We start from the raw sequence: 25,669 nt of genomic DNA on the forward strand, positions 1-25,669 counted from the left end.
TTAATGAATTAAGAATAAATACCTGCAAAACCAATGACATTCCCATCAGCCTCAGCTCTACTGTTAATTAATAACAAATGTTAGCATGCTAACACACTAAGATGGTGAACAGGATAAACATACTTGCTTAACACCAGCATGTTAGCATTGTCATTGTGAGCTTTTTAGCACATTAGCATTTAGCTCAAAGCATCGTTATGCCTATATACGGCCTCACAGGGCTGCTAGCATGGCTGTCGACTCTTATTAATGGTATATTCTCAGTACACTAAACTGTTTTAATATTAGCTGAGTGGAGTTTGCACTTCACTTGGTTGATTAGATGGCATTGCTTTTGTCCCTGAGACACATTGAATTTATGCATAGTGTGTTACTATTGGTCGTATCTAAATATTTCCTTCAGTTGATCATCCTCTTAATATTTACATATTTCGTTGTGTCGTTGTGTGTCTGTTTTGTCTCTGTGGTTGCTGGCATGACAAAAGCCCACATGAGAGAGCTAGTCACAGCCCAGTGACTTCATGGATTAGATGAGTTACTCTCCCTTCATATTTTCTTCATTACACTGGCTAAATATGGAGTTTGTGACAGACAAGAGGCTGTGCATCATCAGATGACTTATGACTGCAAATATCATTTGATGTAGTGTATACTGGGGACAGTGTTGCCATGTTACTCTACCAAGAGGTCCCAGCCCTTGTTGAAAACAAACAAATTAAAGAACTTTTACCACAGTCATCATCATAAACTCTAGATATAGAAGTTATAAATGGCAGCCTTAAAATATAATTGTGAGTAAAGTAAATAGAATACAGCATCTGTTTCAGTGATGTGTGACGATGTCATCCTACAGACGCTATGGACACTAACATGTTGTCCATGGACCTCATCAAACCGACTACAGATTACCTTAAAAAGAGACAGACACACGCCTGTTTGTTCTCATCTGTCAGTTCAGTGCAACACTGGTGACTGCGCTTCAGGCCAAACCTGTAAAATAAAAGACACATCAACAGAAATAACGCTGATTTGATGAGAATCCATGCGGCTTTGGCTCTAAAAAGTTGAATATCCTTACAGCTGTACTCACTTCCTGCTCGAAGAGTCGACCAATTACACACAAATCAGTAACAGGATATGTCAGATTGAGTTTAAATTCATTCATTGATATTCACACTGTGTAATCATGAAAATCCAAGCCATGTGTATTAATGTCATGTTATAGCCTCCTACTTCTCAATATGTATCACATAGTGAAATAATATCGGTTTTATCTGATCTACGGTTTTATTATGCTGTTTGAATGAACTCCAAAAACTGATAGACTCTCCCTCCACATCTATGATGAAATGGGAACAAGAGGTGTCTGTAAGGACAGGTGTTATCAGAATTAGAATCAGAATCAGAAAGGGTTTCATTGCCAAGTACGTTTTTTAACACATACAAGGAATTTGTTTTGGTGTTGTTGGTGCACGTCACACATTCTCTAAATGGAATATTAAACAATATAAGTATAGGTATAAACAATATAAGTATAAGTATATGTAAACAGTATGTGTTAAATAAATAAAAAGATAGAAATAAAATAAAAAGAGCATTACAGCAGAAACCTGCTCCGGGCCTTGTTAATAAGGCTAGAGGTGGAGGGGAAAACACTGTTCTTGTGGCGTGAGGTTTTGGTCCTGATGGACCTCAGCCTCCTGCCAGAGGGGAGCGTTGTTGGAGAAGCAGATTGTCCACCTTTAGCCTTTTATGTAACCTGGGTCAAAGTGAGGGTCAGTTATTGAGAGAGCAGGTGTCTCATTCATGCTTTGTGTCTCTTGTTCTTGTTGACATCCTGCAAATTTCAGCATAGATTTCGTGTGGAGCATTTAAGGCAACACTAAGCCTTATGGGATTCGCTCGGCCTGTTTCCTTTTTTCAAATTTAATTAATCTTAATTTAACTAGGCCCATGCATAAAAACATTCATCTCAAAATGAGAAGATGTCGACTCTAAATTACATCTGCTTGGGAGACAGAAGAAAGTTTGGCTAGCCGGCGCAACCGCAACCAAGAAAATGATAGCTCAACGCTGGCTCCCCCACCCCCCACCCCACTCGCTTTGTATAAGACAGTGGTTGGAGTATTTTCTAGACATAGTTATGCTTGAGCTCTCTACAGCAAGGATTAACAAAGCCAAATCATCAACTATAGACCTATGGAAAAACGCAGCAGCACAAGTATCAGTCCTAATGACCTCAGCATCACAAGAATTAGAGGAGAAGGACTAGGCAAGGTGTGATTTCTGTTTCTGTTTTTGCTTATTTGTTTGTTTTTGTTTTCCTCGAGACCGCAGAGGGTGGGGGGTGGGAGAGGATTTTTGATCTTGTTCAATTGTGTTTGTCTGTTCTGTATGTTCAAAAATATAGAAATAATAAAAAATTGATCTAAAAAAAAAAAAAATGACAAGATGTGATTTATGCCAGATTGGCTATTTTACATCTGCAGTAGCTGGGCTGGTGTACACAGAACAGTCACCAGACGGTCAAAATATTCATTTACATGCAACACCATTAGTCTCTATCACACTAACAACTATAAATCTACAAGCACACATCAACATATAAAGCCAGCACATGCACTACAGTTGTTGTCGGGGTTCCTATCAGTAGTGGTAAAAGTATTCAGATCCTTTACTTAAGTAAAAGTACCAAAACAATGATGTAAAAATACTCCATTACAGGGAACAGTACTGCAATCAAAATCTGAAGCTGCGTTCGGCTACACAAATTTGTATTTTGATTTATTTCCTTTGACTTTTCTCTAATCTTTGCTCTTTTGTCAAATATTGAATGAATTTTTAAGTTTTTGGGCCTCAAAGAGTTATTTGAATGAAACCATCTGAGAAGTTTAGAAGAGAAATGTCGCTTACTCTTTCTGAAACATCACAGCAGGCATTTTGACTTAAGACCTCCCTTTTAGTGAGAGCTAGATCAAGAGCTAATAGTTTAAAAGGCTTTCACACTATCAAAAGTACCAAACCATAAAGATAAATTAACATTCATATAGGCCTGCAACAAAGACATACTCACGTTTATCTGTTTAACTGTTAGGAAAGTCATTGCTGTGCTCTGAAATCATCATCATTACATGCTGCTCATGTCATTGTTTATGTTCGGTGGCTGTTTTGATGAAAGGGAAAAACCATCGGTTGTAAGTCTGTATGTGACTTATTTTAATCTCACTGACACGTCACTTTCTTTGCTCAGAGTGTTTTTCAGGTCTGGCTGAAGTTGCTCAATGTTTGTCTAAGTGTTATGAGATCTAAACATTCTTCTGTATTCTTCTCCTGATGAAGCATTACTTATAGACTGATTCTTCTAAAATCACTTTGACTACAGCTGATAGTAATTTTATTGTGCAGCTCTTCAGCACTCAACGGCATTCACTGCTGCTCGATAACTGGCGGCCTGAAGGATACAGTTCATGGGATGCATTTATTACACCTATAGGTGCTTTATGGTCACACACTAATGGATCTCCTCCTGCTGTCATTAGCTTCCTCTTCACGTTCAATTGTAAAGAGCAGGACGATGGTTTACTGCTCAATGTGGGGCATTCAGACTGCCTGAAGTCATAAAAAACAAGTCATAAAACATGCTGAGCTTAAGGTAAAATACAGAATGATTTTGAATCTAATTTGAAGTCAGAGTGGAAAAATAAAGAAGTTTGAGTCGGCAGAAGACGCCTTTGAAGAAATGAATTCTTGTTAAGAAAGCTGTGAAATTGACTTGTTAAAACCTGAGGAGGATTATCCATCACACTGAACTTAAAGCTTCAAACTTGTTTTGTGAAATAGCTGACTATTTTAATGTCATTGCCATTACATTTGTCTCTGATAGATATTGCCCACCTGAAAGAATGAGCTATCAAAAGTCTTTGCATGGAAATAATCCCTTCCCTTTAAGCTCACAGCCAATGCATTTTTATTTGTGCGTTTTCAATAAATGTGCTAAACTCTGAATGGTGTTCCCTTATGAATCATGTTTACGAGGACAGCTAGTGGTTTCTTTCTTCCATGTGTTCAAGTGAAGTGACGAGACTTCTCCATAGAACAAAAAGGGCTTTATTCCACAATATAAACTTGTAACATCTTCCGCTACCTCCCCCAAGTCCTCCACATAGTAGCCTATGCTGAGTTACATGCTGTGGTGGGAACATGTCAGCAGAGCTACGTTGCCACTCCACAGATGTAATCCATCCATCTGCGCCCTGTACATCACACCATCACTAAAGCACCAACGCAACACAGCGGAGATCAAGCCATTGAAGTCGATTCAAACAAAAATTATTGCTCACATAAATAAACCTATTTTCCAAAAAAAAGTGGGAATAATTATATGAAGATGCATGTACTAAGCACTGGATTTCAAAAAAAGAATAGTAATAATAATAATTTTTTTATTTTTGGGGGGCGGCTCTGGTTTAACATGCAAGGAGGTTCCAGAGAAGATAATATTAACCCTCGATTAACCCTCTTTACTGTTGTGAGACTCCTTTTGCGCCAATGTAATGGAAACCCATGCAGCACACTTTTTTCTTTTTCATTTTGACAACCACAAACAGTTCATAAGAAGAAAGAAATATATATATATATATATATATATATATATATATATATATATATATATATATATATATATATGTGTAAAAATACAAAAAAATAACTAAACATTATAGTTCCAGACAACAAGTCAAAGAGGAGATAGCACCGTTGTTACAAAAGGGTCGGACAGACATGACGAAGAGGAGGGGGGGCAGGATCAATGACACATCCAGACTGGTGGCTCGAATAAACGGACTGATGACGGAGAGACCTCTTCAGCCATCCATCAGAAAAATCTCTACTTTCTCTTCATTTCCTCATTTGTCCATCATTCAGCGTACACCTGACACAAATGTAGTCCTCCTTCTCTGCCATCTCGGCCGTAACGCCGACGCAGACTTGGTGGAACCATTGGTTACAGCTGCCGTCGCACTGGACCCAATCCACCTGCAGCAAAACGCACACAGGTTGTTCTAACCAAGACGGAAAATGATTCAACGTTAAACCTGCATTAACTGATTGTTTGTCCACCTGGCTGTAAACACTACACTGACATATTACCACTTTTAAGTTGATATGGTGAACTTGTCGGCAAACAGTTGCTAATTTACATATCCAGCAGTTACAGGAGCAACATTATTATTAATTTGGAGTCGTGTTTGTGTCCACCTGATGAATGTAAATCAAATATTCACTCACTTGTAACTTTGTTTTTGGTCTTTATCAACTCCTGACTGAAATATCTGGCTCTTTATCTGCTAAATGTAACACTCTGTTTACCAGCTATTCTCTAACTGCATCTGTCTGCTGTTTGGTGCTGCGCAGGTAGTGTACAGTGCGTTATTAGAGCTTTTTCATTGAAAACAGCTGCCTGCAGCGGCTGAAAACGAGTCTAAAAAAGTAAAGTTACAGAGCCAGAAACAATGAGCCAACACACACTGAAATGCTCCCTATAGCTGAGGAGAACTGCAGAGTTGGGGGAAAATTCTCTGTGGGTTCTTCAGTATGAGCGACACCTTTCACATACAAGTAGTCTTGTGTCATACTGGCCATTATAAATAGTTTCCTATCATGCTTCAAGTGGAAGAGATGAGGGACAAAATCCACCGTCTTCTGTGCAAAAATATATTCTTAAATTAAGCTGATATGAGGCTTCACCAGTCACTGTTTTAACAAATCAGGTGGATATCTTCCAAAGTTACGGGAAAAAAAATCCCCTCTTCTTGTTACTATCAACAAGCAAACGCTGTCCAGGGAAACACAGAGGGAATTTTATACTAAGCATGGTTCAGTTGGTCCTCAGATGCTGCTCTTCAAACATCATTGCGATCCTGACATTTTGTCTTTAAGAACTACTGTTGTGCAAACCACCACCTCCTCTGTCACCAGCATCGTTTTGTAGGACGTTTAGAGAAACTGAACCTAGGTTTTCCTTCACCTGCTATCTTTTCTGTTATGGTGTGTCTACATGTTATAAAGACGCTTGACAGTGACAGTATAGAGTCTGATCGCAAAAGTCTTTCTCTGCTGCCTAACTCAATTATTTTTGTTACATGATACATATTATGTAAGTTCTATATTGCCATAATGGAAAAGGTTTTATTGTGACCTGACAGAAGTCTTTCTCACCTCATCTCCCTCTGGCAGCTGACAACTCTCTGCTGGACACACGGCCATTTCCTCATCAGAGTCCGACTGGGAGAAATCAGAGCGGGGAGAGGACGAGGTCGAGGCCGGCCTCTTTTTATTCATCTTCTGTCTTTTGTGAGAGTGCTTTTTGTCCTTTTTGTCCACCCTGCGCTCTGCATCTAATCCTTCCCTCTCCAGATGCCGCTTTGCTTTCTTTTCTGAGCCAATCGTAGTTTCCCGCACACCAGTGACACCATCCTGAAAATAAAAACAAATTGAAACAGATGCTGGGGCGGGCTTCAATTTAAAGCAACACGGCAACTTATTGGGTCTTTGTCTTATTCACCGTATCCCCCAGAGTTAGATAAGGCCATACATACCCTTCTCATCTCCGTGCGTGTCGTAACTCCGTCTGACGCACCCACCGCTAGCCTAGCTTAGCACAGATCCTGGAGGTAACCGGCTCCATCTAGCCTACTGCTCCCAATAAGTGACAAAATAACGCCAACATTTTCCTATTAGCGCCTATTAGTGATTAGTGCAACACCTGAAAAGCACCGTTGTTACTCTCTGCTCCTCACCACGGGGCTTCTCAGGTGCTGCGGATAAATCACTCCGCCCAAGTAGCAGAAGTAGCAGTGCTTCGCCTTCTGAGAATATAGTTCCCAGTTTGTATACGGTTAGAAGATGGCTGTCTCATGTGACCTTGTTATTTATACACGCTGTGACTATACAAATCACAACATGTAAATAGGAAAATGTACATGTTAATAGGAAAAAAATGGCATTATTGGGCAAGCGCTGGGTGCGTCAGACAGAGTTACGACACGCACGGAGATGAGAAGGGTATGTATGGCCTTATCTAACTCTGGGGGATACGGTGAATAAGACAAAGACCCAATAAGTCGGCGTGTTCCTTTAAGTTTTAATCAATTCATTTGGTGGCAAATTGTACCTGGTTCATCGGCAGATTATTTCCCTGAGAGTTAAACTGCATGCGTTTGTCACAGTCTGTGGACTCGTCCTGTGGTGGCGACATGCATCTGTTTGTGTGCTGGCTGCTGGCTCTGTCCAATAAAACGTGAAAGAGGCTCTGGACCTCTGGCAGACACACCTGCAGCAGGAGTCCCTCCACCATCAGCTCCTCCAGATCCTGACTCAGGCCTGTCACACAGATAAACACCAAGCACATAAACAATAATCATCTTTATTGAACCATGACTCTGCAGCTTATAATAAGAAGGCACTGACCCTGCAGCGGGATGCATCTCTGCTCGGTGTAGAAGACTGTCTGAGCATGGCTTGTCCTATTCCACTCGGGAGTCAAACAAGGAGCCTGTATCAGAAACATCAAAGCCAAAACTTAACATTTGCACGTGATTCTTTTTCAATTAACTGCGACAAAAAGCGTCACAAGGAGACGAAGAGCGACCTGAGTGTTGTTGTGAGCGTCATGGCTGCCTGATGCCCAGCGGGTTAAGGTGGGAGGAGTTCCTGGTCTCTCTTCCAGTGCTGGGAGGTTACAAGACTCCTGTGCTCGGTGCTGCCAGTTAACTGTCCTCTCGACCAGGTAGTGCAACGCATCGCCCTCTGGCAGGCGCACCCCAATGCGCCGCAGAGATGATAGCAGAGAGACCACTTTGTTCAAGGGGGGCTTTTCTGATCGCTGGCACTGCGGACAGAGCCACGGCTGTGTTTCGCAGGAGTCTGACGGGTCTCGGACACACACGCTGTGGAAAGCATCCCTGCAGAGTTCACACTGTAACATCGCACCCATGGGCGCCTTCTGACAGACACACACCTTCAGGTCCATGCAGTCTGCTGTGGGAAGGAGCTTTGACTCATTTGCTGCCCTGAGATTAGAGAAAGCCTCCATCTCCCTCGACCGCAGCTCCTCCAGAGTTGCCATCTGGTGAAGAAAATACAGACCGAGTCAGAACATCTCCTGATAGTAAGAGTTCATTGATCCCATTGACTACCACAGGCTCTTATAGATTTCTCTTTGCAGGGAAACGACACTTACTGCAGAGGTAGAATCCCTGGTCTCTGAAAGAGCTTTTTCCACATCACTGAGAGTGTTGAGCCTTGGCGTTTTCTTTTTGTTACTTTTCGGCGATTCTTTCCCTTTCTTGGCCTTCCTTTTTGGAGAACCTACATTTTCAACTTCACATCTTGGACACAGGACCTGTGATGAACGAAATCAGGAAGTCAGGTTTTGCTCTTTTTTTTCTGCTCCGGAGCAGCTCACATCTCTGAAGCATGAAATTCACTTTTTAAATGTATACGAATGCCTGTATTTATTGGACTTAAAATGAATATTTAATGATACCTTTAATTTGTTACTGACTTTGTCTAAACACATATACAGCAAAAGTTAGTGAGAGAGAGGGAGAGAAAGAAGGACAAAAGTGAGCTAGTGAAGGAGGCAGGCAGTGTATTTAACCTCCATTATGTCCTCTCCTGCTCTCTGTGATGATAAATACTTTGTTTTGATACTGCTGGACTCATGACTTGGGCCCTGAGCAGACAGAGTGCTTCTTAGCAGCCTGGTGCAGCTTTCGGTAATTGTTTTCAATGAGAGTAAAGCTTTTTGCTCGCTGCCGTTGCAGAGTGCTTCGAGTTTTTGCAGGAGTGCCCTGAACGCCTCAAGTTGAAAATCTTTAACTCAGAGGAGAAAAGCGGCCAACGTTATTTGTGTTTTTTCCCCCATTGTCCAATCGGATTAAGTTAGAGGCAGGTCTTCTGTGGTGGTGACGGTGGTTCCCTAGCAGTAATACATTTTTTTTTTTTTTAAAAAGATGTAGTAGCAAGCTACGCTTTATTTAAAAGGCTGCAGTAGGCTGCAATGTGCCTCAAGTTTTGCAACCTACAAAAAGCGCTGTCTGGTCAGGACCTTATTTGCTCTCTTTTACATATTTACATACATATTCTGTTTCTGTTGTTGACAAAGGAAGAACTCTAGATTTAATTCTGGCTCATAAATACGACGTGTTAACCAGGCAGTCATTCTCAAGCTGCTGCACTGCTGATTGGCTTGAGTGACATTTAAAAAGGAGTAATCACTAAGAAAGTTAAGTTGCCTTTTTAAATTACAGCAAAGAAGCATCTGTTACTACATCTAAATTAGCTGCAAATGTGTATTCAATAAAACAACATTAGAAATGTGGCAGCTGAAGAACATTTTCGGTGGACGAAAAAAAAAAAATAGGATCCGTAACGAAATTGGGTCAAGTGGACATGAGGAGTAAGTGAGATGAAGAGCTATTATTATTATTATTATTTTACCTCCAGTAAGGTAAGGGTTGAGTCTCTCTGAAGGAAAGTTGTAGCAACAGATTCTTTCCACTCTTGCACTTCTACCATTAAAGACTCCAGCCTGTCTAGAGGCTCCAGGTGGACTTGAATGGCTTGTCCTCGTAGCACCATGTCAGAGAGGCTGTCAATCATCAGTGTGCAACCACTGGCCTGAAAAAAAAAAAATAATAATAAAAGGTTGTTGTGTTTCAATAACACTCAACCCACACAGAGAATTATATCAACTGACTACCCCTCCACAAAGTCATGACATGTCCTAACCTGAAGCTCCTCAGCTTCTTGGAGCCACTCTCGGGCTTTTCTGATGGTGTCTTTCAGGAGGAGACAGTTTGAGAGGTAAGCGGGGATGCCGGACGCCTTCTCAGCAGCAGCACTAAGGGTCTCTATGGAGTGTGGTGGTCTGATAGGCAGCAAAACACAAATGATATACTGTAGGTAAAAGACTTGCATCACCTCCAAGTTAATAACTCATTATAACAAGAACTGTCATGGCATTTTCTTCATATATTCACAAGAAGCTTTCTGAAATTATTTTTCCAACCAGCACTTTCAAAATGTTCCGAATACCCTGTACGCACAGTTTTGACAGAGGACTTTTAAAACCAAGACTCTCTAGATGGAAAATAAATGAAGTCATGAGAAGTGTCAAACATCTTGGGCATAACACTAGAAAGTATAATTTTTAATAATGTGAAACCCAAAATTCAAAGCTGCAGTAAATTAAGCACGGTGAGGGAACATAACACCTTTGAAAAATGTAGAAATTTAAGCCCGGACTCAAAATTAGTTTTGCTGATAATGGAGAGGAAAAAGATGCACATTCCTGACAGCCATGCCATTAAAGCCTTTGAAAAGCACTTGTGACAGTTAATACTGAACAGCACTGAGTACCAATGGAATGAGGGCAGAACTAAATGTGATGCTCACTTTTTGTTGGTCTTGTTGAATATTCTAGCGGCAGCATTTTGCACTAGCTGTAATTAAAATGAAGCAAAATCAGGAGCGCTGATGTAATATTACATTGTTCACGTACAATCAGTGCAAATACCTGGACAGAAAGTTACAGGTATTAACAGAGCATGACAAGCTATCACATCTTCTTGGTGATGTTTTGGATGTTTTTTCCCCACCCTGTGGCTTAGACGCTAACATGTTCATGGATGTGTTCTGTGCTGCCCTCACCTGGCTTTAAGGAGATTGCTGGCCTTGTCCTCCCAATGCTCGGACACAGTGAGCAGCTCCTGCAGGCGTGCCATGGCTTTCTCTACAGACGGATGAGGTGCCAGGCCGACTCCCTGGTCGATGAGCCTCCTCATGGTCTCCAGGGTCAGGGTGGCGGGCTGAGCGCTGGCCTGCTGCACCCCCTCCAGCCAGCGGGCCTGCTCCAGCCTCACTCTCAGGCGGGGAAGCTCAGGCAGCTCCACGTCAAAGTCAAAGCTGACGTCTAACAGGCTCTGGATCTCAGCGACGCTGGGAACTTCGTCTGTCAGGACCTTCTCACTGTGCTGCTGGAAGTCTTCGATGCGATTCAAGAGTTCCTAAAGGAGGACATCAATTCAAACATACAGGAAGTCAAAACCAATGCGTTTGCATACTTGTTTTCAAGAGTCACATTTATTATATCGCAGAGCAAACTATGTAGTTGTCTAAAGCCGGGCAGACACTGTAAGGATTCAAGGATATGTTTACAATTCTTTGTTAGTCTTAAAACAATAGTCAGATGCACATATGAACACTGAAACACGTTTTGCTTGCTGTAATCATTCCTCCTGTTCAAGCAGCTCCTTTAGAGATCCGTTCCTGATGTGTTTACGATGCAAGTTATGGGGACAAAATCCACAGTCCTTGTTCTGTGCAAATGTTTTCGGAAGTTTATCCTAAGATAATATAAGGCTTCAGCAATCTGACTTGGCGAAATCAAGTGAATCACTTCCAAAGTTACGGCATTCCCTCATTCCTTGGCAACATTCAGTGTGAGCAGCCATGTCGTGGCCGGTCAGTTGATCCATACATTGGGAGGATAAAAGTCACATGTTCGTGCAAATTGAAATGTGCAGTGTGAGTTAACACAATGTACAAGAATAATTAATGCACACGGTGTCTGCCCAGCTTGAATTTAAATGAATGTTATTTTTCTGTGGTAAAATCACAGGGATGCATTCATCCTCGGCAGCCTACCTTCAACATGGGGGCTTGAGGAAGACTGCAGGAGAGGTTATACAGCTGCCTCACAAATGAACTCAGCTCTTCCACAGTCAGCTGGCTGCATGATTTCCCACTACCACACCGATACCTGAGAGAGAGAGAGAGAGAGAGAGAGAGAGAGCAATCAATTAAAGAAATGAACCCCATTAAGGCACTAATATCACTTCCCAGCTTGAGGAAACATGTAGAGAAATGTGAAGACACCTAATCTATAAATCTGATGTAGTAGAGTGTATTAACATTACCTGGTCTGCCTCTTGCCATTCAATAACTGCTGTGCCACTGAGGAACACTTCTCTGCATCTTGTGTGACCAGACGTAGCCGACGCAGCAGGTCGTTGTCAGGGAACAGCTTGGACTCTGACTGGGCAAGAAGGGAGCGAAAGACTGGCAGGCCTGAGGAGAGAACACCTGGTTCATCACATTCTGACACATAAGGCAACATTCACTTTCATCACATAACAAATAACACCCAACACATATCGCCTTAAATAACGCACATCGCCTCAACTTTTTTTTTCATAATCATATTTCTGGCCACAGTGATTGTGTTTTGTAACATTTGCTTTAAAAAAGGACCATACCAGTGGTTTCAGCACAGTAAATCCTTTGTGCCTATAATTACATTACTGACAATGATTTCCCAATTGTGGCGCTGTAATTTTAAAATGCTTTTTTCCTACCTTCCAGGTGTCCATAGTTTTCAGCTCATTATAGTACGCTATAGTATATCAGAATCAACTCGCAGACACTTGAAACTTGCTCAACATAGCTAACAACGCATTATTATGAAACACTAGTCTGCACTGGTTTATGTCAAAGTTATTACATTTGAGTTGTTATAGTGTTAAATTAGCGTAGTGATCGGTGAATCCTTCCTGGTGGTGCATTCACAGAACTTCGGCATTCAGCTGCCACACCGCATTGCATTTATCAGCTATGATGTTCGGAACACATATAATCAGACATGAAAGTTGTAAAATCTTGTCATAAATTTGACAGATAGTTGTATTAAATGGTCTATGAAAATGATTTTGCTGACTTTAGGACTTGTAAGTTTAAGTGGAAAACAGTTTTAGCTACACGACGGCACATGAATGCACCATTCCTGTACGTTGAACTCAGATCATTGGATCATCAGGACTGGATGACCCGCAATGACGTAACATAACAAAGTTGTGATGCTTTCACAAGAAAATGTCAGACAGTAAATATCATGATTAGAACCTAGAAGAGGATTACAATTTCTACAGAACGACTGTTGTACCGAATCAGTTTGAGCATTCTGTGGAGGAAATGGTGCTAAGGCGAGCAGAGTGAGACAGGGATCATTGGATCAAGCACAACACCTGCCTCTGCAACCAACAGATGGCAAATTATGCAATCTAAAACAAGTGTTTTTGCTGCCATGACTGGGACATTTTAGAATTGTTGTTGAGTTAGAGCGAGGCAGCGATGCAGTGGACAAACCTACACGTATGACTGTATCTAGGTGTTTGGCTTGATTAATTATTTACATTTAAACATCATATTGAAAATCTCATCGCCAAATTACGACACAAACTCGGATTTCTGTACAGAAACAGATCCAGTTTCCCCTTGACTTGTAGGCTTCGTACAGTTGAGGCTTTCTATCAGTCCTATTATGGTAATATAATCTACACATATGCTGCTGGTTTACAAAAATCACCGGTGTGGTCCTTTAAGACTTTGTGTTCTCATTTGCTCTTGCGGCTTACCTTTCTTCTTTTCCAGTTTAGCCTCGAGAGTCTCTGTCACGAGGGAGGCCCATTCATCATACAGTTCAGCCCGCTGCTTCACAGCAATCATCATGGGAAACAGCTCATCCAGTGTGTATCTGTAACTGCAGGAGAAAACAGAATTAATGAGGTACAGGTAATAATAAGACACACAAATCTTCAGGTAACACTGATCTCTGTGTACAAAGCATGTTAACTGCTGCAGCATCAGCTCCAGAGGGACTAACTTCAGTGTGTAGTTGGTGGCGGGGCAGGAGCACAGGTCGTGGATGTGGTGCAGACACACCAGTACTCCTGGGCTGCAGGGACAGGTGACGGCGGACAGGTAGCAGGTGGTCCTGCACCTGGCACACTGCCGCTCGTCATCCTGGAGGTGATCGTATTTTGCCTCCTTCTGATGAAACACCCCCTGAAGGTGTGAGACAACAACAAAAGTGTTAAAGGCTAATTTGCTTGCTAACACTATATTTAACATGCAACTGTAAACCTTGCAACACTGGAACCTTGCATTGCTAGCTATTAATAAAATATACACAGTAAAAGTGACACACTATTATATGTTTTTACACACCGAGAAGAAATTTAAATCTGCAGAAATGTAGTTGTGTCCCCATCCCGTCTTTAACAGAGAGTATCAGCTAATGATATACATTTAGTTCCCACCGGGGATAAAAATAATTCAGCAGAGGCAGAGATATATAGACCACAATGGAATAACATTATTTTGGGCATTTTTAGGCCTTCATTTGACAGGACAGCTGAAGACATGAAGGGGGAGAGAAGGGGGGAGGGGGGACATGCAGCAAAGGGCTGCAGGTCGGAGTCGAACCCCGGCCCGCAGCGTCGAGGAGTAAACCTCTATATATGGGCGGCTGCTCTACCAACTGAGCTATCTGGGCGCCCGCACCCTGGGGGTATTGATATTTATAAAAAAATAAAAAAATAAATAAAAAGAAAAGAAGAAGACTATCCTACCATTTTCTTAACTTTCTCTCTCTGTGTCTGCTCTTCTCGGATCATCGCGACCATGTCCTTGTGGACAGCTGACGCCAAGACCACATCGAGCGTGTCGGCTTTCGTGGCCATGTTGCACACCATCTCATCATGGGAGAACACATTGTACCGGTGCAGCATACGATAGTGGTCAACGCACTGCCGGCCAAGAGGCATCTGGTGATAGAGAGAAGAAAGAAATGGTTTGTAAAGACAGTTCATTCATGTTGTGTTGAAGGCCTAAGTTCACATGAAATGTTCTGGTTTTCTTCTGTGTCTGTCAGACAAAACAGGATGCTTGAAAAGTCACTACGGGGTCTGCATACGGACATTTTACAGGCCAAACATTTAATGGAAAAAATGCATTTGTAACACCTTATGAAAAACTACTGAACACTGAAGCTATTCTAAACACTGATGCATTAACCTATAAACACAAACTCACACCTTGTGTGTTGGTTGGCAACCACTTATATTAGCTATTATTTTGTATGTGTAATACTGTTGTAAAATCATTCCCCATTAAAATGAAAGAATACTTGATGAGTTGTCTGTCACAAGGTATAAAGTGATACATACCCAGTCCACAGTGCAGAAGTTGACCGCCTCAGCGAAGTTGAAGCCCTGATTGAAGCCACTGTGGTAGGCTCTAGGAAACGTGATGACAAACTCGCCAGCGCACTGGTTTGTTCTGTAAATCTGAAGGACAGCAGAGACAAAAGCAGAGGATTTATGTTCCTGTTAGAAAGAGCAGCTGCTTAATCATGTAAATGTCAGTTGTGCATTACTGCGGATTCTAGATGCCAAAGAATACGTACTGGGACTCCGTGGGCCATGAGGGTGTTGGGGTTCATGATGGTGACCAGCTGGTGCAGTAGGTCAGGCTGAGACTCAAACAGCTCCGGGGCCAGTTTCCTCATCACCTCCTCCAGCTGTTCTGCTGCAAAACCAGGAGCTCCGTACCAGGTTTTGGGTTCCCCCCTGGTAGTGAATAAGATAACCATAAAATGTAGCATGAAATGAAACAAAAATAAAGTAACCTCTTTGCTCTCATCAAGAAAAGCCCTTAAGTCTTAAGTACCAGTGCAGGTAGTTGATGGAGTAGCTCCAGTGATCCTCAATGTGCCAGCAGAAGGAGGAGAAGCACATGCCGACATAAAGCCATGGCAGAGTCATCCCACAGATGTCAGCTGTCACATGAGTCAGTACGGAAGGGTTCATCATCGCCAGGTTGTTGAGGTTCCAGCCACACTTCAGGTATTTCTGCAAGACAGACGACATGCAGAGTTTAATGACGCAGGAATGTACTACTCATAACACTTCATTTTACATTAGGCTATGCCATCTGATACAACTGCCACACACGATTTCTGCAGGTAATAATAATGCCACATATAATGCAAATTAATCCGTTTCTTGATCATACAGGCCAAAGTATGATCAAAGTGTGTTGGAAAAATAAGTAGGCCTTAAATGATTTTTATCAATTTTTGTACAATTTTTTTATTTTTTTTTTAATACTTCCCAGTAGTATATAACAACACTTCCTAATTATATACTTCATTTAATAATGAGACCTGGACCTGTAGAAGCAGCATAAAATGGATGGATGGATTAACCAATTAAAAATGATCAAGTATTTTAAGTTTTTGCTAAAGTCGGCACCTGCCCAGTATGAGACGACGAGCTTCCAGGCTGCTGTAGCTAGCAGTAATGACACTGTTTGCTACCGGTCTGATTTTGCTGATTGAAACCCCACTAAAAAGTGTGTTAAGGTCTCCCGACAGCCCACAATTGGATACATAAACATTATTATACCAGACAAGAGAAAGTATTCAAAACTTAAATGTAAGACTTTTTAATATGAGGAAACTGAAATCAATGCTTTTTGAGACCCTTATACCCTGGACACGTTCTTATTCCACATATAGTATCTTTGGCTTTGGAGTGGCTTGTTCCACGGGTTTACCTCATCAGCTGGGGAAACCTTAAATTTTCCATTCGGAATGGGGAATCCGCTCCCAAACTCCTTTGAGGCAATATCTGCTCCATATTCTACAGTAACATCCTCTTCGATGGCTCCCACCAAACGCCAGAACTCTTTCTCCACCAGCTCTGTGGGTACCATCTATAATGAACACACGAATAAGACATTCAAATTTAAAAAAATACTCACAGCAAGAGAGACTGACTTTATTCTGAAACGGTTTCTACTTACATGAACTGGCATGTTGAAGTAATCGGATTTGAATGCATCAGCCATTTGCCCAAATGCACGCAGGGAATAGTCTCTGTATGCTTGTTCAAAGCCGAATGCCTCGTGAGGTTTGTTGCATTCCTGCGGGTAAAAAAAAAAGAAAAAAAGAAACATTGAACAAAAATGTTAAACGTGTTTTGGAGCCTTTTCAATATTCTCTTTTTTCAATGTTATAAATGTTTATATAAACTCCCTTTTGGGGCGGTGGTAGCTCAGTCTGTAGGGACTAGGCTTGGAGAACAGAGAATGGCAGGTTCATGCCTCGCACAGACCAAATTACAGAGTGTGGACTGGTAGTGGGAAGTTTATCTCCTGGGCACTGCTGAGGTTCCCTTGAGCCAGGCTGAACCCTCAACTGCTTGGAGTGCATTCTATATGGCAGCCCCTTTTGCTCTCTCCGCCCCCATTAATGTCTATGGTTCCTGTGTGTGTATGTTGGGCCCATGTGTGTAACATAACAACAGAGTAAAAATAGGATTTCCCCACTGAGGGATTCATTTAAAAAAATGCAAGTAAGTGCGTCTTTCTTTTAGGAGTAGACCGACTACTTGCGCAACTTGCACAGCTCACCAATGAAGAGTCGATTTGCATCACGTTAATCAGACTTACTTTACGGTTTATCCTCACCTGAGCGAGACACTTGGGGCACCTCCAGTCTCCTTTGGGGATGTCGGGTAGTGGAGGGATCAGGCAGAAGGTGTGGTAGCTGTCGTCACAGCCGTCACACAGCAACAGACGTTCTTCATCTCCCCCGCTGCCACACACCAGACACACAACCAGATCCACCTGGAGAACAGAAGGAAGAGTTTGTTATCAATCGTTTCAAAGCCATGACGACTGAAAAAAATAGCGTCATTAGTTGCTGCATTAGCCGACGCTTATGTGGTTTCTATAAACAAACTTTACATAAACTATGACAAAGACAATTTGACAGCACGAGTTTAATGTTAAGTGATTAAAGCTGAGCTTGGACTTCTGATGATGCCGCCAAGCCTATTCATTTTTGATCAAGAGATGTAATATCTCATGCAGGTACATCTAATCCAAAGGAGGAGATAAAAGACATTTGTACTTACTGGACTCGGAAGGACAGGGGGGATGATTTTCTTGTACCGTGACTTGGATTTGTCAGCTTCAATTATTGGTTCTTTACTTTCAACTGGTTCCTGTTTCACTGGAATAGGAATCTCTTTTTCTGCAAGACAACAGGAAACATCACTAACACCGTCAAAGCGTACCACTTTAATAAGAACTTCTACAGTAAAGACACTTTACTTCAGACCCCCCCCCCCTCCCCCATTTAGTATTTATAAGCAGCATATAAACATTTAATAAATGGTTTATACCATACGATAGTATAGCTGTACGTGGCTATAAGGACATTTTTCAGTGTGTAATGTGTTCTGTGAAGACATATTTTACATTATCACATAATTATATTACTGGTTTATACACCAGCCTCCACTCATGCCCACAGGATGAGTTATAGTTGTTGAAAAATACATGACTCAACACTTATCTCTGCTTATAACTACACCACGTAAGGGATAAGACACTTACTACACAACTACGTACTAAAGAAATCAATAATTTGACACTAAATATTGGTTTAAAAATTATCCTCCAGAGTCTATGATAAGAACTGCGTCCATAGCAACGGTCTGCTATTCAGAAATAATAGACGTACTTGACCAATCAAATCGAGTATTCAACAAAGCTGTGTATAAAGAGTGTAATAAAACATTCATGAAATGTTTATACACTGCTTATATGAATGTTATTTAGGGAGGGTTAAACTAAATAGTAGCCATAAACAGAGCCTGACCTGGTTCTTGCTTGGCGACAAAAGAACCCATCCTCCGCCTCAGGTTCGGCCTGTTGTCGCCGGGCTCACCTGGTTCAGTCTTCACACAAATGGCCTACAGAACAAGTGAGTTGAGTTAAACTGCAGGCATCTACTACATTGCACTACTAAATAGTGATGTGGATATATGAGGAGACTAGTGAAGAATGGAGTGTGTGCTGCTTGTTTCAGGACAGTTTGAGTCAGATGTTTGTAGCTCTCTTCAACAGCACCCACCTCACACTTGATGCGCTTGGCTCTGCGAGCAGTGGGGCCAGTGTCGGGCGTCTGGGCAGTCTGCCTCTGAGCCTGGTCCTGCAGCTTGGGCTCCTTGGTGTCCATGCTCTCTGTGCTTTTGGCGCTCTCCACTGGCTGGACTGGCTTTTGAACACACTGACAGGAAATAGCATGGCAGTTAAAACCACAACTTTCTATTAAAGAAGGATGTGTGTGTGCCTAACTGGAAATACCTGTATGTTGAAATGCAGCATTCACCAAGATACAAATGGAATACTAGATACAGCTTTCAATATGACTACGCAAACACAGACAGAATAGATGGAAGTGTCTGAGACAGGAAGTGTGTTTACCACAGCCTGCGTTTTAAAGGGATATCTTTGAATAACAACTAACACTTCAGTTTACCAGTGGAAATAAATACTAGGAAGTATCAGCAGCTACCGAATGTGGTTGAAAGACTGGGACACACTATCAAAGACAGTATTCTGTATTTAAATATTTTCAACCTAAACAGCCAAAGAACAAAAAAGGCCATAAGAAGGATGTGGTTAGTTACAGTTTGTCAACCCAAACGGGAGCACAGAAACTCAGGAGGAACATGCCAACTCAGAAGACAAAAGGCAGATTTGAGCTGAAAGTGTACAGGTTACAAATATCAGACTTTCAAGAAGCTGCCTGTGACTTGGCAGTTTAATTAACTACAGAAGCACGTAAAGAAGTATTTTATCAATGGAAAGAGGGCCTTTATATAAAACTGAGCTGCCTATGCAGTAGAATGGCACAAACATGCTTTTTTTTTTAATTGGCCAGAGAAAACAGAGAAAAGGGGCTGTGGTATTCCGTTTCGCTCAAAAGGTAGAAAACCTACAACTACCAGAATGCACTGCGTCACACTGGACCAATGGGTGACGTAATGCAAGCGCGTCACAGAATCAATATGGTGGCCGGCTGGTAACAAACTATCCTGTCATACAGTTAAATGGTAAGCAAAAATGTGTTTCTGAAAACATTTGAGGCGAGAAATAGGCAATACAGGAACATAATCTCGGTTTATATTTGATTCAATTTAATATTATGTATAGTGTCAAATCATAACAGAAGGTATATCAGGACACTTTAAAAGATAGAGTAGGTCTAGACCACATTCTATAATTTACAGAGACCTAACAATTCCCCCCAAGAGCAAGCATTTGGTGTGACAGTGGCGAGGAAAAACTTCCTTTTAACAGGTAGAAACCTCATTCAGACCATGGCTCTTGGTGAGCAGCCTTCTGATCTTTCTTTTGAGTAGCGGCATAGTTTTACAGTTTCGTCTGAGTTTATTCAGCATCTGTTTTCGCAATACTAGAAATACAGTAACAGCCCTAGAGTCAGCAGAAAAACGCCGGATGATGAACCGAAGGAAAGTTTAACATAGTTCATTTACACATACTACCAACATTATTGTGATACAAAGTTGGTTGAATATCAGCAAAGTATCTCTTTAAGAAGGACAGAAGTAAAGAGAGAATTTACTACAATATTTGAACAGATAAATAACTGTTGACTGCTGCCTACAAGAATTGTATTTTACATTTGTTCCAAGATACATTTTAAGTGTAGATTAACTAGTAGAGGCGAAGGTCACTTATTTGAGGTGATCATTTTGCTGTAAAACCAGCTAATCAGTTTATAGTTTCACTAAACCAGTTTTAATTAGGGTACGTTTTATAATACCATGCATGCAAATATTACAACAATAAGCTGGACATACAGTATACTGTCCAGCCACACATACACATGCATTTTGTTAATTGTGAGGCCAAGTGGCTTCTAACCATGACACAAACATACCTTTTCAAGTTCAGGATCAGCCTCCAAACGCATCAGTTTGGAAGCTGGCTCTGGTGCCTGAGGCAAGAGAGAGCTTGGGTAATTAAACAATTTAGAGTGACCTGTCCAAGAGGTCACAGATTACCAATCTAAGCTCTCTTGCCACATTATGGAATATTTGGGTGCAAAAGCTATTAAAAGGACATGACACCAGATCGTAAATTCACACTCAGTATATATTAGTCACAGTGTTAACTTCTCCAAAGTCAAATACTATTTAAAAAATAAATAAACGTTATCTCTAACTAAAATAACCCAAATAAATATGACATGCGTATCCTAATAATGCATTCATTTCCATTTGTCTTTATGGTCTTAATCCATATTCCTCAAAATCTTATTATAGGATAGGAAAAGTGTCTTCTTGTTCGAAGTGAAAAGCAAATGTTTAAGCATAATACGTGATGTAATTCAGCTCTGACTGTAACATTAAATAATTGGTAGCAATAAAAAAGGTATGGATAAGCATTATTAGGGTTTCGTTTACAGATGAGCCACACACTGTTGTATGCATGACAGCTTCTCTTTGTTAGTATCATCAGGTACAAGATATGCTGTCATAATGATGCATGGATCCAACTCACCAGCATGTTTGCTCCACTCTGAAACAAATTGTACGGATAGAGAATTTTCTCATAATGCCCTCGCAGGTGTGAGCCGACAGCTTTGCCAGGGGCGAAACCCATATGTATTGCAATCTTGGTCCATCGCCTATCCTGACAGACAATGTCAAATCCACCCTCATCTGCTACCAGCTGAAATGACAGTGAATAACATAAGTGGTGCAAGTTGTTTAATTGCATTTGAATATATATATATATATATATATATATATATATATATATATATATATATATATATATATATATATATATATATATATATATATATATATGTATATATGCATGCATATGTGTAGTGATGTAACCATTATTAACCTTATTTAGCTTATATAAATCCAAAATCTTCCTCTCCACGTGAGGAATCTTCAAGACACATCCCTGCAAATCCCAGAATTTGGCAATCTGGTCCAAGAAGTTGAGCTTGACTCTGGTCTGTGCCTGGAAAAAATATAAGAAATGATAACAGTCAGCCACAAATTAATTAAATTCAAGGAAATCAACCGAGACAAGGCTTTCAAGGAAAACAAAGGCAATCAGTGGGGAAAATAACATAGGGGCTAAAAAAAACAAATCTTGAACAGGCAGAATTTATATCCAAGAACAGGGTAGTGTGTACTATTACATAATGCATAAATAAATGCACTTTCAGTATTTGTTTTTTTTTTTAAGTTTAGATAAAGTTTTTGCGACGTATCCATTATTACATTTCTTTGTTATTATCAGTGTAGCCTGCAAAGGCTGAGTAATTACATAAACAAGGTAAAAACATGCCAATTAAATGTACTATTTTAGAGTGCTGACACACAAACACAGATGTAGTTAAATAACCACTGGTATAATCTACCTAACAAAACTCACCTCCAGTTCATTGAGCCTCTGGATCCGAGGAACAAAGTGAAGTCTGTCCACATCACAAGCAAACGGAGGTTGCCAACCCTAAACAGCAACAAAAATACACACAATGGCACATGAAGGTCATTATAACATATAGCCTAGATATTTATGTAGAAGACCGTTTTAGGATTTTCATTCTTGCATTGATAAGTTTTACTGGTGGGGTCAGCCCTATGTTCCCACATTTCTAAGATTTTTTTTTCTTAAAATTAGGCCCTATGTTAGGGTTACATTCCATCTGTAGTCCATTGCTACTGGATAATAGGTTGGGTGTAATTGGCTACCAAATTGGGATAAAATCAAATACAAATTTATGAAAAAGGAAATGTGGGAACATAGGGCCTAATTTTGAAAAAAATCTTAGAAATGTGGGAACATAGGGCTGTGACAACATAGGCATGCTCCCATATTGGTAGGTCTGTTATTGTTTTTTGTTTGAAGATGTATTGTGACAATTGTTTTTGAAAGCATGGACCCAAATTTAGGACATTTCCATATTCTTTACCTATGGGGACCTAAATAAATTTAAATTAGGCAGATAAAAGAAGCACATAATTACATGGTTGCAGGTATTTAAACTGATGTTAGAATCAAGTTTTGGCAGAAAAACAAGGCCCTGCTGATACTGAAAGAACATAATGATCCTTTTACAGTTTATAACTCCCAACTGGGATCAATATCCATGTCAATACTAAACACAGCCTTGCATATATGACAAAAATATCCTATCAGATAAGTAGTGACCCAAGTCCTTGTTTTAAAGTCAGTAGCCAACATCCCCCACTGGCACACAAAATGGCCAGATGGAAGACTCACTCACCAGCCCAGCTTACCACAAAGCCAACATGGAGGACAACACCCTACAACACAGGCTCATACATGAACAGTAGCTCATCTTCCAAGTAACTTCAATTATAATAACATGCAACACAACTGTTATGCAGTGTAATATGGCGGTTTGAAACACAACTTCAAAAGTCATAACTTGTCATTTAACAATAATAGTGGTCTTTTATATTTAAATAACCATATGCACTTTCTGCCCCATCTTGGGGCAATTACTGTGACACACAAACTACTAAAGGGAACATTTATTTAACATGATCAATGAAATAAAGACACGCTGCTTCAGATGTCCATTACAAACTGGCAGTTAATTGAGAAGTGATGGATGGATCACACTGGCTGACCCAACTGCATGATGATGCTCCTCAACAAATAATCCATAATTAACCTTAACTGCGGGGCTGTGATGATATTAAAGGACAGAAGGGAATAACAAGTGCTAACATACATGTTAATGTTATCATCTTCTTCTACGCAGGAGAACGGCTTCCGCATAGCCACCTATGTCAATGCCGTGTGCTAAATTATGACAGGTTGGTTGTTGAGCTGTTAGCTAGCCTAGCTAGCCTAGCTAGCTAAGTGGCTCAATGAACGGAGCATCGAGGCTTTGTTGACACACGGTGAACAAAGACTATAATCCACTTTTAATACATTGACACATCTTTATTGCTGCTAACAAGCTTTACATCGACTAAAAAACTGCGCTGCTGGGACGTAAATAATCACAAATGAGAGCTATCTAGCTGTTAGCAGCACAAAGAATGAACATAGCCGTACGTTATATCCGCCATGTTGAACAGTCCCTTTAAATCCCAAGCGCTTGGTCCATCTACAGCCGTCTGAACGGTGAACTAATTCAGCATCCGTGTAACGTTTTACCGTTTTTTTAAATCACACTCACCGGAGGCGGGCGGACTTTGCAGATGCCAGTTTTTTCAGCAATGGGACGGATCTTATTGATAAAGGCATATGGATCTCTAAATTCTTCCCAGCTTGGCTCGAAGACCGGGCACTCCGGAGGAGGCTTGAACTCGTCCGGCCGAGGCTGGCTCATCGTATCGGACAGACCCGCTGCTAGCTCGGACAGGACAGGACACACAAAGAGTATCGCCGTGTTACGGTGCTCCCGGAGTTTTTTTTTTTTTTTTTGTAATCCCGTTTGTCCACCGTCAGACTCGGTGGCAGTCAATCGTCACAAGCTCGAGAGGAGGCAGTTTACACACATACACAACCTACACTTGCACACACACACACAAACATACACTCACACACACATCCATGCACAGTGAGGAGAATGTTCCAAGGCAGTGAGCACGTCCGCTGAAGAAACTAGACACCACACAGTTCTTTGATGCTGGAGTGATTTATCCGTCTTCACAACTTTTGATGTAAAATCGACTTCTTAAAAAGTAACTAGGAGCTGAATAGGGGTTCTATTTTTGTGTTCTATTTCAGTGTTGCGGTACAATAAATAGTTGTTTTTATTACGCCTGCTTTTATATAAAGACGTATTGGTATGGTCATGACATCATACACGTTTGTTTTTAATCCTCTCATAGCCTCAAACTTTAGTAACCACACAATCTAGACTTGGATTTAACCTATTTACTGTTAAATTATATATATATATATATATATATATATATATATATATATATATATATATATATATATATATATATATATATATATATATTGCGCCTCCCACAAACAGTAGGCTATGCTACAGTCTTAAGATCTGAAACTGATACATTAATTAAAAACAAAAAATAAGACCTAAGCTATATTAGAAATCTGAATCGGGATATTTCAACCCTAAACCACACTTCAGAATAATAGGCCTATTATCCGAATTATAACTAGATGCATTTATGTGTAAAAAACGCTTTAATGTTGCAGCTGCTAAATGAGGAGTTTGACAAATGTATATAATGCGGGGTTGCTTATTGATATATTACAGATGTACCTAAGTAATTTACTGCTATTCAAAGCCTTAAAGATGATACCAAAGATGATCTATGTTTTACACAAATATGTCCAGATCTTCATCAAGTGTAACAATTCTCGATATTTTTCCACTTTATCACTGCAGTACAACAATACATTTGATCTCATTTTGAATAGCATTACAAAAAACCACTCCCTTCGTGTTATTAAGAAACAGTTAATCGCAATCTGTAAAACAATTCTCTTCCTGTCTTATGTTTACACTTTACACGCGGATGAATATGTTCAGGTGACACTTTCACGGCCGCCGGGACTCGTTGTTTAAATAGCCAGTCTGTGCAGTTTGATTGGATGTTTCGCATCGTTTAATAGCAGCATCTGCTGCTGCACTTTATCACCTGCTTTAATGCAAAAACTTAATCAAATTTATATATATTTTAATGCATTTCGGGGTAATAAAAAACACTTATGGGAACCCTGGAATTGTTATTAGTTAGATATTCCATGTATTGATTTTCACTGCTAAAGCACTAATGGATAAACTACCCCTCTACATTTCAAATTTGCTTACTTACCATAATAGTGTTTACAGGACAAGGTCGTAAAAAGAAATACTATTAACTATTCCATCAACAAGAAAAGAACTTGGTAAAACAGC

At 40.6% G+C, this 25,669-nt stretch overlaps 1 protein-coding gene across 3 annotated transcripts; it reads right to left on the reverse strand.

The window, feature by feature from the left end:
- Window positions 1-4,455: 4,455 nt before the first annotated feature.
- On the reverse strand, window positions 4,456-24,335 carry kdm5bb (lysine demethylase 5Bb). Of its 3 annotated transcripts, none has more exons than XM_078255633.1 (28): window positions 23,966-24,335; window positions 22,183-22,260; window positions 21,640-21,762; window positions 21,286-21,456; window positions 20,663-20,719; window positions 18,827-18,982; window positions 18,572-18,665; window positions 17,823-17,941; window positions 17,374-17,532; window positions 16,708-16,827; window positions 16,459-16,617; window positions 15,571-15,752; window positions 15,308-15,470; window positions 15,069-15,188; window positions 14,472-14,666; window positions 13,724-13,905; window positions 13,476-13,600; window positions 11,982-12,132; window positions 11,710-11,824; window positions 10,714-11,069; window positions 9,793-9,931; window positions 9,502-9,681; window positions 8,240-8,401; window positions 7,649-8,125; window positions 7,468-7,552; window positions 7,172-7,380; window positions 6,217-6,474; window positions 4,456-5,034 (listed from the first exon to the last, which is right to left on the reverse strand). In XM_078255633.1, exons 1-28 carry the CDS (start codon window positions 24,116-24,118, stop codon window positions 4,897-4,899), a joined length of 4,626 nt encoding a protein of 1,541 aa, XP_078111759.1. In that variant the 5' UTR covers window positions 24,119-24,335; the 3' UTR covers window positions 4,456-4,896. The 3 variants fall into 3 exon arrangements, with proteins under 3 accessions (XP_078111759.1, XP_078111758.1, XP_078111760.1); XM_078255632.1 differs by having other exon boundaries at window positions 4,456-5,060; XM_078255634.1 differs by lacking the exon at window positions 20,663-20,719 and having other exon boundaries at window positions 4,456-5,060.
- Window positions 24,336-25,669: the final 1,334 nt, after the last annotated feature.

Source organism: Sander vitreus, chromosome 7 (assembly GCF_031162955.1).
Source record: "Sander vitreus isolate 19-12246 chromosome 7, sanVit1, whole genome shotgun sequence".
NCBI lineage: Eukaryota > Metazoa > Chordata > Actinopteri > Perciformes > Percidae > Sander > Sander vitreus.